At 43.8% G+C, this 14789-nt stretch overlaps 1 protein-coding gene across 1 annotated transcript in view; it reads right to left on the reverse strand.

Moving 5' to 3' along the window:
* Positions 1-3999: 3999 nt before the first annotated feature.
* Positions 4000-14789, reverse strand: part of CBL (Cbl proto-oncogene) — a 46403-nt gene continuing 35613 nt past the window's right edge. Inside the window, exons 11-16 of the mRNA XM_072884455.1 lie at positions 14225-14602; positions 13258-13352; positions 12579-12734; positions 11993-12096; positions 11341-11523; positions 4000-8683 (exon numbers count right to left, since the gene is read on the reverse strand). Coding sequence (XP_072740556.1) covers positions 8403-8683; positions 11341-11523; positions 11993-12096; positions 12579-12734; positions 13258-13352; positions 14225-14602 — 1197 coding nt within the window. The 3' untranslated portion in view covers positions 4000-8402. The remainder of the gene's footprint in view (positions 8684-11340; positions 11524-11992; positions 12097-12578; positions 12735-13257; positions 13353-14224; positions 14603-14789) is intronic.

The following is a 14789-nucleotide window of genomic DNA, read 5'->3' on the forward strand; positions in this document are numbered from 1 at the left end:
TATTGTATTTCTAGCTAATATAGATACTAGTAACTACTTAGTGAATAACAGTATTATTAGATACTGGTAGGTTATACAAGAAAATCTTATTACCAGCTATTGTAGATACTAATAGATCTACAAATACATTCCAATAAATTCTGATTGATAGATAATTTTAGGACCAGCTACTGTAACTACTACTCATAGGAAACTATTGTTAGATTCTAATAGATACTGCGTAGGTTGAAATAGCTGTTTGTATTACTCCCTACTATAGGTACTAATATGTAGTTCTATTATTAGAATCTATAAGAAAACTTTGCTACTCGCTGCTGTAGATGCTAATAATTACTAATAGACCATTGTTTTAATATAATCAATTCTAAAAATTGAATTACTGTTAGTAACTGTTAGTGTCTACAGTAGCTGTTATCTGATAGCCATAATATTCTAGCCTAATATAATCAATAGAATTATCTGTTAACAATAGTTGCTATAAACACTAATAATGCTAAAACCAACTCTGTTAGTGGAGTCCAGTGGATACCAAAACTTTAACAAATAACTCTATTAGTAGCTTCTGTAGATGCTACTAGTTACTCATCAGTAAGTGCAGTACTAGAATCTGTCAGGTTGTAATAGATAATTGTTTTACTAGCTCTGATGATAGATACTAAAAACCCACTAATAAATAAATCCAATTCTGGTATTGCACTGTCATCTGATTCTATAACATAGCTGAGCTAACAGATATTAGATGTTAATGATAATAGATGATCACGTTAGATGATAATAAACACTAATAGACAACTCTCAATACAGGGACTTGTCAGAATGCATCAAACCGCACTAGCTAACTGTACTAACACCTTTGAGAGGTGGTAATAACCACGGATCTGATACTAAGACATAGTTCAAATTATGGATGACACCACAGGACCCTGTGTGACCCATCTGATCCCTTGGACTCCATTGAACTAAACTGATAATGCTTGATACCATTAAACCCCATGTGCTCCCTCTTTTGACCCCAGTGCATATTATTTAACTCCTCTTATCCTCTTTGCACCCCCATATTCTCATTTGAGCCCCCAGTTAACCTCATGTGACCCCACAGTGACACCTTTGGGGGTTCATGTGACCTCAGTTGCCCCCCGTGTCCTCAGTTGACCCCCATGTCCTCATTTGACCCCAGTTAACCTCATTTGACCCCACGGTGACATCTTTGAGGGGTTCACTTGACCTCAGTTGACCCCATGTCCTCATTTGACCCCCCATGTCCTCATTTGACCCCAATTAATCTTATTTGACCCCGTGGTGACAACTTTGAAGGGGTCACTTGACCTCAGTTGACTCCCCTGTCCTCGTTTGACCCCCACAGTGTTCCCAAGTGACATCTTTGAGGGGTTCAGGCAATCTCATTTGACCCTGTGACCTCATTTGACCCCCGTGTCCTCATTTGACCCCAATAACTTCATTTGACCCCACAGTGACATCTTTGAGGGGTTCACTCGACCTCAGTTGACCCCCGTGTCCTCATTTGACCCCTGTGTCCTCATTTGACCCCAATTAACCTCATTTGACCCCACAGTGGCATCTTTGAGGGGTTCACTCGACCTCAGTTGACCCCCATGTCCTCATTTGACCCCCGTGTCCTCATTTGACCCCACAGTGACATCTTTGAGGGGTTCACTCGACCTCAGTTGACCCCCCTGTGTCCTCATTTGACCCCTGTGTCCTCATTTGACCCCAATTAACCTCATTTGACCCCACAGTGACATCTTTGAGGGGTTCACTCGACCTCAGTTGACCCCCGTGTCCTCATTTGACCCCACAGTGACATCTTTGAGGGGTTCACTCGACCTCAGTTGACCCCCGTGTCCTCATTTGACCCCTGTGTCCTCATTTGACCCCAATTAACCTCATTTGACCCCACAGTGATATCTTTGAGGGGTTCAGGCAATCTCATTTGACCCTGTGACCTCATTTGACCCCCGTGTCCTCATTTGACCCCAATAACTTCATTTGACCCCACAGTGACATCTTTGAGGGGTTCACTCGACCTCAGTTGACCCCTGTGTCCTCATTTGACCCCGTGTCCTCATTTGACCCCAATTAACCTCATTTGACCCCACAGTGACATCTTTGAGGGGTTCACTCGACCTCAGTTGACCCCCGTGTCCTCATTTGACCCCGTGTCCTCATTTGACCCCACAGTGACATCTTTGATGGGTTCACTCGACCTCAGTTGACCCCCGTGTCCTCATTTGACCCCGTGTCCTCATTTGACCCCAATTAACCTCATTTGACCCCACAGTGACATCTTTGAGGGGTTCACTCGACCTCAGTTGACCCCCGTGTCCTCATTTGACCCCAATTAACCTCATTTGACCCCACAGTGACATCTTTGAGGGGTTCACTCGACCTCAGTTGACCCCCGTGTCCTCATTTGACCCCCGTGTCCTCATTTGACCCCAATTAACCTCATTTGACCCCACAGTGACATCTTTGAGGGGTTCACTCGACCTCAGTTGACCCCCGTGTCCTCATTTGACCCCGTGTCCTCATTTGACCCCAATTAACCTCATTTGACCCCACAGTGACATCTTTGAGGGGTTCACTCGACCTCAGTTGACCCCCGTGTCCTCATTTGACCCCAATTAACCTCATTTGACCCCAATTAACCTCATTTGACCCCACAGTGACATCTTTGAGGGGTTCACTCGACCTCAGTTGACCCCCGTGTCCTCATTTGACCCCCGTGTCCTCATTTGACCCCACAGTGACATCTTTGAGGGGTTCACTTGACCTCAGTTGACCCCGTGTCCTCATTTGACCCCTGTGTCCTCATTTGACCCCAATTAACCTCATTTGACCCCACAGTGACATCTTTGAGGGGTTCACTCGACCTCAGTTGACCCCCGTGTCCTCATTTGACCCCGATGCGACATGTTTGAGGGGCTCACTCGCCCCCATGTGACCTGTTTGTCCTTTATTGACCCCCAAGTAACATCAGTCGAGCCCTGAGTGTCCTGGGGGAGGTCAGCCTGGCCAGCTTGTCCTCATTTGAGTCTATTTCACTTAACGGACCCTCCAGGCCCTGGAGTATTGGAGTGGAACAGTGTCCAGAACCTGCCAGACTCTGTTGGCTGCTATAGGCTCTCCAGACTCCACTGCTGTCGAAGACACACGATTCAAGGCTGGCAGAGTCTGTCAGAGTCTCACAGGGTCTTGTCCTCTGTAATATACTCACACAGGGCCCCCAGAGTCTCACCAAACTCCAGCAGGGTATGTTGGACTCCAACAGCATCTAACAGATGGTACAGCATCCATTAGACCACACAGTATGAGAAGTGTGTAATATTATCTATGCATATACAATTTTGACTTTATTACATATCCTTTATATTTCATATATAATTATATTCTATAATTATGTAATATATAATTATCTAAATGCTATGCAATAATTATAAAAGTCTTTTAGAGTCTATAGTAATGTACTAACAGAGTCTGTGAGAGGCAAAATGGAGCCTAACAGACTCCAGCAGAGTGGGACTGATGCTTCAGGATCTACTAGACCCCAGCAGACACTGCAGAACCCATTAGACTCTACCAGCTTCCTATGAACTCAGACTCTGGTCATGGGTGGTAACAAACCTGTTAATGTCATTCTCAGACTCTAATAGGTCCTGATGGATTATAGACTCTATTAATAGATTCTATCAGAATACATTAACTCTACCAATAGACTTATTAGTATAAACTTTGTATAAATCTTTCCCGCCCTCTGTTTGTTAGCATCCATGATATGAAATAGAATTTAACAGATAATTGTGGTAATAGTTAAAAGAGGTACAAAGTCAGTCGCAGTCTGCAAGAGATCCAGGAGACTAACTGAACATTGCAGACTTGGGCACCCTGAACAAGATGGCTGTGACAGGCTTGAACATGATATTCTTTTTCCAGGACTCACAGAATCAACACGACACAGACCATATGCTACAACAAAGGAAATTTTATTTAAAAATAAAACTTTGTTTTGTTTTCTTTTTACTGACACAGGTGAATGAAATCCCAAACAAAGAAGCTCTTAGTGGGCAGCATACAAGAATGGAAACAATTAATAAATAACATTAGTATAACCTCTAAACATTAACAATGCATTTGCAAACAAAATGAGGACTTTAAACCAAGTGAACCTTAAAGCTCAGCTACTCTCTGTAAGAATATTTACCTTCTGTTTTTCCTTATTCTTTACAGATCTGAAAGGATTAAATACTGCTATTATATTTTTATATTAATGACACTATTATACTTTTTTAAAATATTTTGTGAAAATCTCAACATTTTTAACACTGATATTATACAAATTGGTAATTGTCATTCAAGAGAAAGAACAACTGTTCCTCCCCCACCGGGAATTTCAAAAAAGATTTCTATTAGGAACTTTAAAAATAAGTGTCCTTATTCCCCACTAATTTTTAAAGTGGCACCTTTAAGAAAGTGCCCTGGGAGTTGCATTTTTTCTTGCTCAACCGAAAAAAACATTTACAGTAATGACCCTGCCTCAGGATTAGCTACAGTAATGTAATCAGTCTAGTGCAGGAAGCAACATGCTGTGCTCTGAGCCTCTCTGGCTCCCCCAAGGTAAGGGCTCAGTGAAGGGCATGCAGAAAAGCTGTTTATAGTGAAAGCAAGTCCGCTGGTTCCCAGCAGAGACACTCCACGCACCTCAAGCTGCAGAGCACTTGCAGAGACAGACACACAGGGGCAGTGCAGCAGACAAAATTTACCACACGCTTGGCAGGATATGTCTCATTTCAGATTCCCATTCAGTTATGGTGGCACTGAACATACTAAGTCAGCCAGAAACCCTGTTCAGAACAGACGATACTTGCCTGCTTTCCACAGCTACCTGCTGCTCACTGTGCAGAGACTCATACAGGTCCCACACATTTTGTGCCCAACTCTTACTGTACAAAGTGTTTTCTGCTTGCTTCATGTCCAGGTTGACAGGTAGGGGGAAACCCAGCATTTTTTATGAGCAGAACTCGTATTTTGTTACAAGCAAAACGAATCCTGTCCTACAATTCTACTGTCTTCACACCAAGCTTAGTACAGCACCAGTCCAGACAAGTCACTGTTAGTAACGGATAAAGTAGGAAACCTCCACAGTTGAAATGCTACAAAACACAGTGTCATAGTTGAAGTGACAATTGCCCATCTTTCGTGCCCCTTCTTTTCACCCCTTTCAAAGCAGTCTCACGCTCAAAGGCATCTTTACAGCTTGTCTAGTTTGGGCTCCTCATTTTCACAGAGGGGTGGATACTCAGATCCAGCCTAGCGATGCAGCATTCCCTTAAGAAAGGCACTAGACTTTTGGGTTTGTTTTTTTTTCTTTTTAAAGTAGCATCATAAAGTTAACTTCTTAAGAATAAAGATCAAGGAGGTGAAGGGAAAAAAAGAGAAATCAATCTTAGGTTTACCTTTCTGAAAGAACAACAAGAAAAATACACTGTACAGTGCCTGGATTGACTTCACAGAGCACAGCCATAAGACACGGTCAGGACTCTGCTGCGCTTCAGTGGTACTAGCAAAAGCTTACATGTCTAAGGAAGAAAAGCCAAGACTTATGTTTCTTAAATCAGTTTGAGACACAAACAGTGCACAGAAAGGACACATGCAGAAAAATTACTGATACATGCCACAAAGATTGCTCTCTCTAATCTCTAATACCTGGAACAATACCCATAGGAACATCTCTCGGCACATAAACCCCAAAGACAGGCCTGTAATAGCTCTGCTAGGCATGATTTCATTTAACATTACAACAAGCCTGTAATAAAGGGCTTGTATGGGACAGGGCATCACTACTCTGATCACACACGCCGTGCAAGATGAGTTAAGGCTTTTTAGCTGGCTGGACTTGGCTCTTACGCAGCCTTGGCAGTGGCAAGAGTCACACACCACATTTGCACTGAGTTTACACAGCAAGTCAGAAATGAAGTGGCTCCAAACCCAACACGGAGCTAGAGGCAGCACTGGAGAGAAGAGGAAAAAGAGGGAAATAAAACCATAGCACTCCCTCACAAAAGGGTTTTTACCTGGTTCTCCAGGACAAAGCCAGGAAATAACTCTCATACGCTAGGACTGGTTGCTCAGGCTCACAAGTGTAACATGCAGATCTACTGAGAGAACAACCAGAGCTGCCGCATGTTCCTGCCTCAGCAGCACAAGTGCGGGGCTTGCTTCTCTAGAAGCTCCCACAGACACACCGCCTAAGGCTGCCATGCATAACCGGCAGAGCACCTCACACAGAAAGAGCAGGACTGGTTCACGATACCACTGACTGTTATGCATACGGGCAGAGGAAAAAGAACAGCTCTTCTTCCTCGAGTGCAATATGCACTGACATCACCTTCTCTGTAACTCAGCACCTTCACCAAGGCCAGGCCTTGTTCTTGGCTGTGCCTGACCTCTCTCTGCACCACTGCAGAGCACCGTGCCCGCTGACATAAATCTCACCAGCATGCTGCATTTGCAAGTTTCAGCCCTGGCCCCAAAATAGCAACAGTGGTGATGGCCTGTAAGTGTTGCAGGAGATCTCCTTATGGTTTCAGAGAACATTTTCTTTACTACAGAAAGGAGGGGAGTAAAGAGAGACAGTTCATGCTTTTAAACTGCCTGGAACCCACTGCATCAATTTATAAAGCTGTAGATCTAGAGAGAAACCTATACTCTACATAAAACAAACATTTTATGCTTAGTTCCCTTTGCTAATACTTGTTAAGTCCTCTCTGCCAATTGCAAGCCGTTTCTCTGAGATCTGGGTCCAGCTACTAGATTCTTTAAAAGGCTAAACTGCATCCAACTGCCATAATCACTCTGACAATATTCCAAGTTGCAACCCTTTGCCTAGTGACTACTGCTGCCCTTAGAGAGATGCAAATAATGCTAGACATGCTTCAAAAGGCTAATAGCCTCTCAGTGTACACAGAGCACTTGTTCGTCTGTCAGGCTGTGATCTGTGTATCCCTACTTCATTTAAATCCTCTCAAAAGGAACCATACACTTCTCACGCATCAAGCATATATGAACAGAGTTAAGTAGCTGAGTATGCAAGTCAGGTTTTTTCAAAGTAATAGCTGAGTACTGACTTTTAAAGCCGTGTGATCGTTTTACAAATACAGAATTTTCCCAGATCTGTTATAACACAAGCTCTGGCAATACCTTAGAGTAATGGAAATGGAAAGAAGAGCCCCCATGTTGTTTTGATAGCCATGCAGAGAACTGCTGCATTTCTTTTGCTGCAAAGCAGGTAAGATACCAATGAATACATCAGCTGCATCTACCAATTCCACAAAACAGCCTGGCACAAAGACAGCTGGCTCCCGCAAAAGCTCTCTGAAGGAGATGATGGAATGTGCGTGAAGGCCACTAAGTCTGCAACAGCCACCATGCAATTAAGATAAATAAAACACCATATTTACCAGGTGCAACATTCCTAGAGAAAGAGCGCCTTGGAGTGTCCAGTGACAGCTGCTCAAGCCCAGCAGGGCCACAATCAAGTTTGAGCATTGAAGCACAAAATGCTCAAGGCTAAAAAAGGAGAAAGCAGCAGCCAGTTCTTCGCTCTCACTCAAATTCTTCCCACCCTCTCCCACCCCTCAAAAACACGCAAAACTTTCAGCACATCTGGCTGCCTGGAATCTGGTGCTGCCAGTGCTGCCGGCAAGAGGACACATGTGAGAGAAATCCAACTCCCAGCACTGTCAAGATCAAAATGCCTGACAGAAGCTAGTTATGCTATCTCCAGGCAAAAAGGGAGGACTTGAATCATAAGCAATAAATGCTATTATTACAGGCAAAAGGGAAAACGCCATGGCAAACAGGAAGCAATCGAAAGATTCTTCCAAGGTCTCCTATTTATTCCCAGTAGAAAGTGACCTCCCAGCTGCTCTAAAAAGCCTGAGCCAGACACACAGCAGCGAACAGATCCAAACTTAGTACCATGAACCACAGGACACACCACATCGACCTCGAGACTTTGTTTCTCAGAGCATTCACTTAGAATTCACAGCACAAAACACTCCCCCCAGCCTCCAGGGCATCAGCTCGGGGATCCCTCGTTGCGATACCTTTCTCTACCAACACCCTGGAAATAAATCTGTTCTCTCAAACAAGAGGTAGGGGTAAAGGACTCCAAGACATACACTGTATAAAACACCATTCTGCTCCATTTCATTCCACTGCTTTGAAATCTGGAACCACAAAAACCTGATAACTGATTCTTTTCAGAGGCAGGACTGACCTCAGCATGAAGTCTCTAAAGGAACCCCCTTCCCCTTTGGTGCATAGCTGGGCTACGGCCACCCAGGCAGTTGGTCCACAGAAGTTGTAGGTGTGGAGGTAATGTGCTATGTGGCCACATGCGCAGGGGAGGAAATGGAAACAAACTCCCGGAGAATATTCTTGGCCATTTCAATATTGTTATGTGCAATGACGAGTGCTTTCTGAATGTCCTGATATGAGTAGCCTTGGCTCATTAGATTCTCGATCTCACTGGAGAGTTGCAGTGACGCACTGGTCCCACTGCTGGCTCCGCCTGTTTGGCAGCTCCCTGCTTTCCGCTCAGAATTTATTCTCCGTGGTAGCGGCTTCGGCGGCCTTTCTGGAACTTGAGCACCATCTGAAAAACCTGGAAGGAGAAACAAACACATCACTTCCAAAAAGGACATGTGATTCTTGTCTGGAACAAAGCGGGAATGACATTAGACTGATAAATGGCACTTCAAAAACATGCCATGAAAGCTACGCCACTTTCTCCAACCAGCCTATCCTCTCACACAACAGTACAGATTAGCTCAGCTTCTCCTCTTGTGTGCAAAAAAGGCTATGGAGATTTTTTAATTCGGAGGCCACATCAGGCTCATTTATTAAGATAACACCACATAAATAGAAAAAAATTGACAAGGGATATATGTGTGTGTGTGAGCAGAGCTCAGATATCAGCCTTAGAATAAGAAGCAGGGACCTGCTGGGAAAAAAAAGACACAGAGTAATATGCAACTTTACCAAACACCCCATCTGCTTCTAGAATCAGACAGCAACCCCCAGTTTAACTGTCCAGATAATGATCTCTCCTCACAGAACTGTTGTCCACATTACAGCATGCTGAGGAAGTGTATGCACAAAACCAGATCTATCAGTTACAACTCATCCACCACAATTGCTCCAGCAACTGAATTATGTTCTCTGAAGGGTCTGCTCCTCTTCCTCTGCCAGCCCATCAGCAGACCAGGGTCATCTACAAGAGCTCCTGCTGAAGCTCATCCTACCTAATGGCTGGCCGCTATGGCAGATCAGTAAGCTCAGCCTGTTCTGCCTTTCCTCTTAGTCATTCAGATGTGTTACTTGCCAGTAGCCACATCATGCACTACTCCTGGGGAGAAAAAAGACTAGCCAATAAACCAAACAAGACACCAAACACTCCAACACATTGCTTAATGTGTTAATCCAACATCTGATAATTTTTGAGTTCTAACCTCCAGTATCATTTCAGAAAGCATTTTTTCCTACTTTGCAAATCACAAGAAACTTTTCTGCATTAATATTTGACATCACCTTAAAGAAAAGTTTTATTCGTCTTCTGGAGAAACTCCTCCAGGCACTCAAGATAGAGTTTTCTAGCAGTAGAACTGGTGTACAACAGACAAATCCATAAGACTAAGAATGTCCAAACAATCCCTTTTTAAGAGTGGGCACTGCAGCACTGGTCAGAAAAGCAGCAGTCACTGTGGAGCCTTTCTGAAAAACTTGTACCAAAAGCACTAAGACAGAGAAGGCTCTTCAGGAAACAAATTCATTGAAGCTTCCTCACCAACCACAATGCAGTTCAACTCCCTAATCTTCAAAGTATAAGCCTCTTACACATAAAAAGCTTTTTGTACATTTGAGAAAAAGGACTACCCACTTCTCTCCCCCAAATTGTCTTTTGAAATAGCTGTTTCAGCTTGAACTGGATCAAATTTCAGAGACCATGGGTCATTTTGAAAGGGCAACTACTAGCACAGCTTTTTTTTGTAAATTATTAAGAAATTAAACTGTAGGACACAATGCATGAGAACATAAATCTGCCAAAATGTATTCCATACTAGTCAGGCTTCCTTAACACCAGGCTTCAGCAGTAGCCATACCCAGTGTTTCAGAAAACCACATATACTTCCCAGAGCAGTAACAATCAGCATTTCCACAGCGTTTTTCATTAGCACATCTCCTAACACTACAAAGCAGGACAACAGCACTGTTATTTCAGGGCTGTAGAAACAAAGAAGGGTCAATGATTAAGCTCAGCACTTCATCTGGGAGCAGGATGTGTGGTGTGCTCTCTCTGCCCCTTCTTATCCCCGTCAGCCACATTCTACAGACACAGTAACAGACTTAAAAAGTGAGGCAGGGAGGAGAGGCAAAAGCTAATAAACTTCTCTGCACTAGTAAACTCTTCTCTGAGCTGAAGACAGGCAAGCCCAGGGATGGGGAAGTGGTGAAGCAGGTGAACAGAAGACTCACTGGGACAAGTGGTCCTGGGTACAAGAGGCTCTGCCTCCCGTCTGCCTCCAGAAGGAACAAGAAACTCACTCCTCTTACTTGGCAAATCACCAGAGTGTTCAGACATGCTGAAAGCCCCCCAACAGGAAGAGTTTCAGAACTTCCTTTAGAGCAGCTGAGCAGTTGTAGGGAATAAGTCAAGCATTATTCAGAAAGGCTCGTGGAGAGGCGAGGCTTTGGTTTTTCCCTCAGAGAACATGCCTTGCAGCCAGAAGGACAAGATGTCCTCTAATCCCCCGGGACAAAAAGCTGACCTTGCTGAGCCACTAGGTCCCTGCTCAAAGGAACTGACAGCATCAAACAGTACACTTGTGCCATCTGCTGGCAAAAACTCCAGCCGAGACTGAGCCAGACGGAAGCCATGCAAGGCCAGCCACATCATCTTTTACTTGGAACAGTGATAAGCAGTAATGTTCTGAAGTTGCGTTTTATGCCCTGGTGTGCCCCGGTACAAAAGGTACGCTATGCCCTGTACAAAACAGTGGCTTAAGAAATATCCTTTAAGCTGAGGAAAGGTTTTCCTAACTGTGATTAAAATGTGATTTGCTAGCTCAGTGATTAAATGACCAAGGCAGTGCATTCCAAGTTGTAAACCAAACTAAACACCTAAGAACCAGTGTAATTCTGCCTTGTAAACCTGATTTTACAGCTTACATACAAAAGCCATAGTCAGTGACAGAAGTTTCAAACATGCATAGCAAGCCATCAGTACCCACTACAACATGAAGAGTACGGGTGTTCTCTAACCTGTTACAGGGTCATTTTCCAAAGACATTCGGCTGAAGGCAGGCGTGGCATTGGAGATATCAGACAGTGTGCGACGAGCAATAGCAACCGGTAGCGGTGGTTTGGGGATATCATAACCATCTTCTTCATTTTCTGACTCTTCAGGGCCGTTGCTGGCAGTGGCTGCTGCCAGATCCCCTTCATCTAGAATAAGAGGCACATTCTGAGCTCTGGGACTGAACAGAGCCCCTGTCTCTCAAGGCAGACTCTGTTCCCCTGTAGTCCACAAACATTGACAGGACACAGAACTAAGGTTTTGCTGCCAAAACCCCACATTCAATGGAAGCTCTTTCCAGAAGGTAGTATTAGATTAAAAATACTTATGATAGATGTGGGCTGACAACTGCTGCCCAGAAAAAAGAAAAATCATCAAACCAGCAAGTTTTTTAACAACTGTTGAGTATTTTTACAGTGCATTCCAATTAGGCTTCTCAACAATATCCCCACATGCAGTCTGCAGTACACAGACCCAGATGTTTCCACATACATCCTAGCTATTTTAACAGTGAAAGCAAGTAACATTTAATTTAGCCTAAAATGCTGTTCCAACTGGGACTGGGACCAATTCATTGTACCTCAGTTTCTCAGTTGTTTTTTTAGCACACCCACTCACCAGAAGTGTTGACAGTCTCAAAAGCAGAGGGTGCTGCTTGGGAGTGAATGTTGTACATTGCTTCATACGTACAGCCATCCGTCTGCTGGTCACAATCTAAAACTCTGAGTGAGAGAACACAGACTTCCCTTCAGACAAGTGACAGTGGTTAACCACCACCACCTAGTCTCTGTGAGTGAGATTCTGCACAGATCCCTGCTTCAAAGTGAAATCACCACTGTTCTGTGAAAGAATATTTGTTCCAGAAAATGTCTATTGCAATACAACATATCAGCTTAAAAGAGTTCAACTGATACCACCAGAACACAACCTTTTAACAGAATTTTGACTTTCAGTTGCTGCTGCTCTCAAAAGGTTACCGGCAGAAAGAGGTAGGAGTGGTTATCTGACTCCTTTAATACTGTATAAGATTCTGCAAAAGAGCAGTAGCCACATTTCATTTACAGTTAGCTATGTTAGTCTAGATCTGGTGAGCATCACTAGGGGAATTCAGCAAACTGAGCAAGCAAAATCTCCACCCTAGTAAACAAATATGCTTTCCCAGAACTGTGAGGAGGAAGCACAGTACATACAAACAGAAACTCACCGTAAACTCTGAGTCATTTCCAAAGGCGTTTTGATTTCTGTTTTTTGTACAGCAGGACCTGGAGGCACCACAGGCAGAGAGGATGGTGACATGTATTCAGTGTCTTCATCACTTTCAGACTGTTCCCCAGGAGGCAGTTTTGGTACAGGCAGTGGTCTGGAGGCAGAAGAAACAAGATATAAACATCAGAAAAACATTTATGCCAAATCTAATTAATATCAAAGTGGCCTTTAAAATCCACAGTGGATGGAACAAATAGTCATCTTATAGTGATTCGGTCTAAATAACTAACCTGGCCTTCAGGATTCTCAGCAGCCCAGCTGCAAGGTCACACTGGCACAAGGTCATTATGCAAAAGGAAGTTAACAATATCATACACAGTATACATCACCTACTTCACATAAAGACCAACTCAAAAGTGAATTAATAAAAGAGCTAATGGCAACTGTAGCCTGTTTCCTATTGCCACAGCCAAGGGTAATTACCACCACTATCCACAGATCTTTGGGATGCTGATTTCATCTGCTTTCTCTAGATTGTGTATTTTGAATCTGTCAGAGATTGAAACTAAGGCTGACAGAGTTGTGTCAAATTCTGTCCCCGGCACCAGCATGGAGACAGCCCTATGATTACCATTCTGTAAGTTATAAAAGAGTATTTTTGCTAGAAAACAACAGACCTGGCAGCTAAGGAGTAGATCGCATTGGCAGATGAGGAGGGTTTAATTTTGGGGTGTTCACACTCTGGGGTTGTTGGCAGACCACTGTTCAAGCTCTGAAAGAAAAAATTTCAAACCAGGAATCAGAAACATCACATTTAGCAGTGTAGTTGCAAAGCTGTCAGCCAGTCATTCAACACATCCTCTGGGGGAATGAAGCATCTTCATTATTCCAAAGCCTTTACTGATACCTTAGAAATCCAGTAGGTCTATGACTGTTTTCCCTCAGCGAGGGCACAAGCAGGGTTTTTCTCCTGTAGCCAACTGCCTGTTTACACAAAAACTGCAGGAACTTCATATCTTTTAAGACTCCAAGGGCTTCGGCAAATTCAGCCGAAATAGGCCAAAAGGCCAAAATGTTAATGGGGGACAAGAGGAAAAGGATGCAGACAACCATGTACATACGGAGACAGAATGACAACCATGCAAGTGTCATTTTTTTAGCCAGTCTGGCTAAAAACGCACATGCTTTCAATTTTAGAAAGCTGGAGGTTTTAAAAGGAAAAATTAGGGGAATGGAATCAAAGAAAGCAAAACTGCCTAGGATTTCTTTTAGAGAACAATGTTCTCTAAAAGTACTTTGTTCATGACATTGGTAATAGTAACAGTTCCAAATTTAATTCAGATTTTACTGTGTTAAACTAATCATAGCTACTGTGTGCAAGTTTTACAGGACTGAAAACTGAGAAGAGTAAGTTACACTTTTTCAGCATGCTCACAATACAAAACATTTGCAGTTTTATAAAATTGAAAGGTGAACAGTGATCATGAAATCGTGGCTCGTGACTGCTCAAACTGGGATTTCAGCCTTGCTCCCAAGAGGCATGAAAGCACTTCCCTAAGAAGTCCTCCCATTATTCTCCCTTGCCTGGCATTCACCAGGACTTAAGTCCTCACAATTACCTTCACTTCCAATAGGCCTACTCACCACTGGGTTGTCCAGACTAAGCGTGCTCCCAAGCCGATGGCTGTCAGCCCTGGAGTCCATCTGAGAGGGCAAGGAAAAGGGAAGCGAGTGTCTGTTTGACAGTTCTCTCCCGGCCCAAGGGTCACCAGGGCTGAGAGCTACAGATGGGGCTTTTGGAATTGGCCTGGATGGCCACAGATCTGCCTGACGGTTGGAGGGCACAGGGGGTGGTTTGTCCCTCGAAGGACAGTCTCCTGGCGTGCAGGGCAGGGGACGTCTCTGAGGTCGACCTTCAGTCCCAATGGAATGTGGCCTGTCCGGAGGTGGTGGTGGCGGGAGATCTCTGAGTGTGGGTGGGATCGGCAAAGGTTTATCCTTGTGAAGAGTAGCAGGTGCAGCCTGGAAGGCAGAAGAATGTAAAATATTGCTTAACAAAGGTAGTCTAGCCACAAAACATAAAAAGGAGGGAGGCAGGTGGCAGGAGGGTGAATTTTGGTTTTCATTTTATCTATTTTTACAAGAAATTATCTCAAAGGATGTGGAGATAACTCTCCACATTTCCACAAGTTAACCCTCCAGAGACACC

This window comes from Ciconia boyciana, chromosome 20, assembly GCF_034638445.1.
Source record: "Ciconia boyciana chromosome 20, ASM3463844v1, whole genome shotgun sequence".
In the NCBI taxonomy this organism is placed as follows: domain Eukaryota; kingdom Metazoa; phylum Chordata; class Aves; order Ciconiiformes; family Ciconiidae; genus Ciconia; species Ciconia boyciana.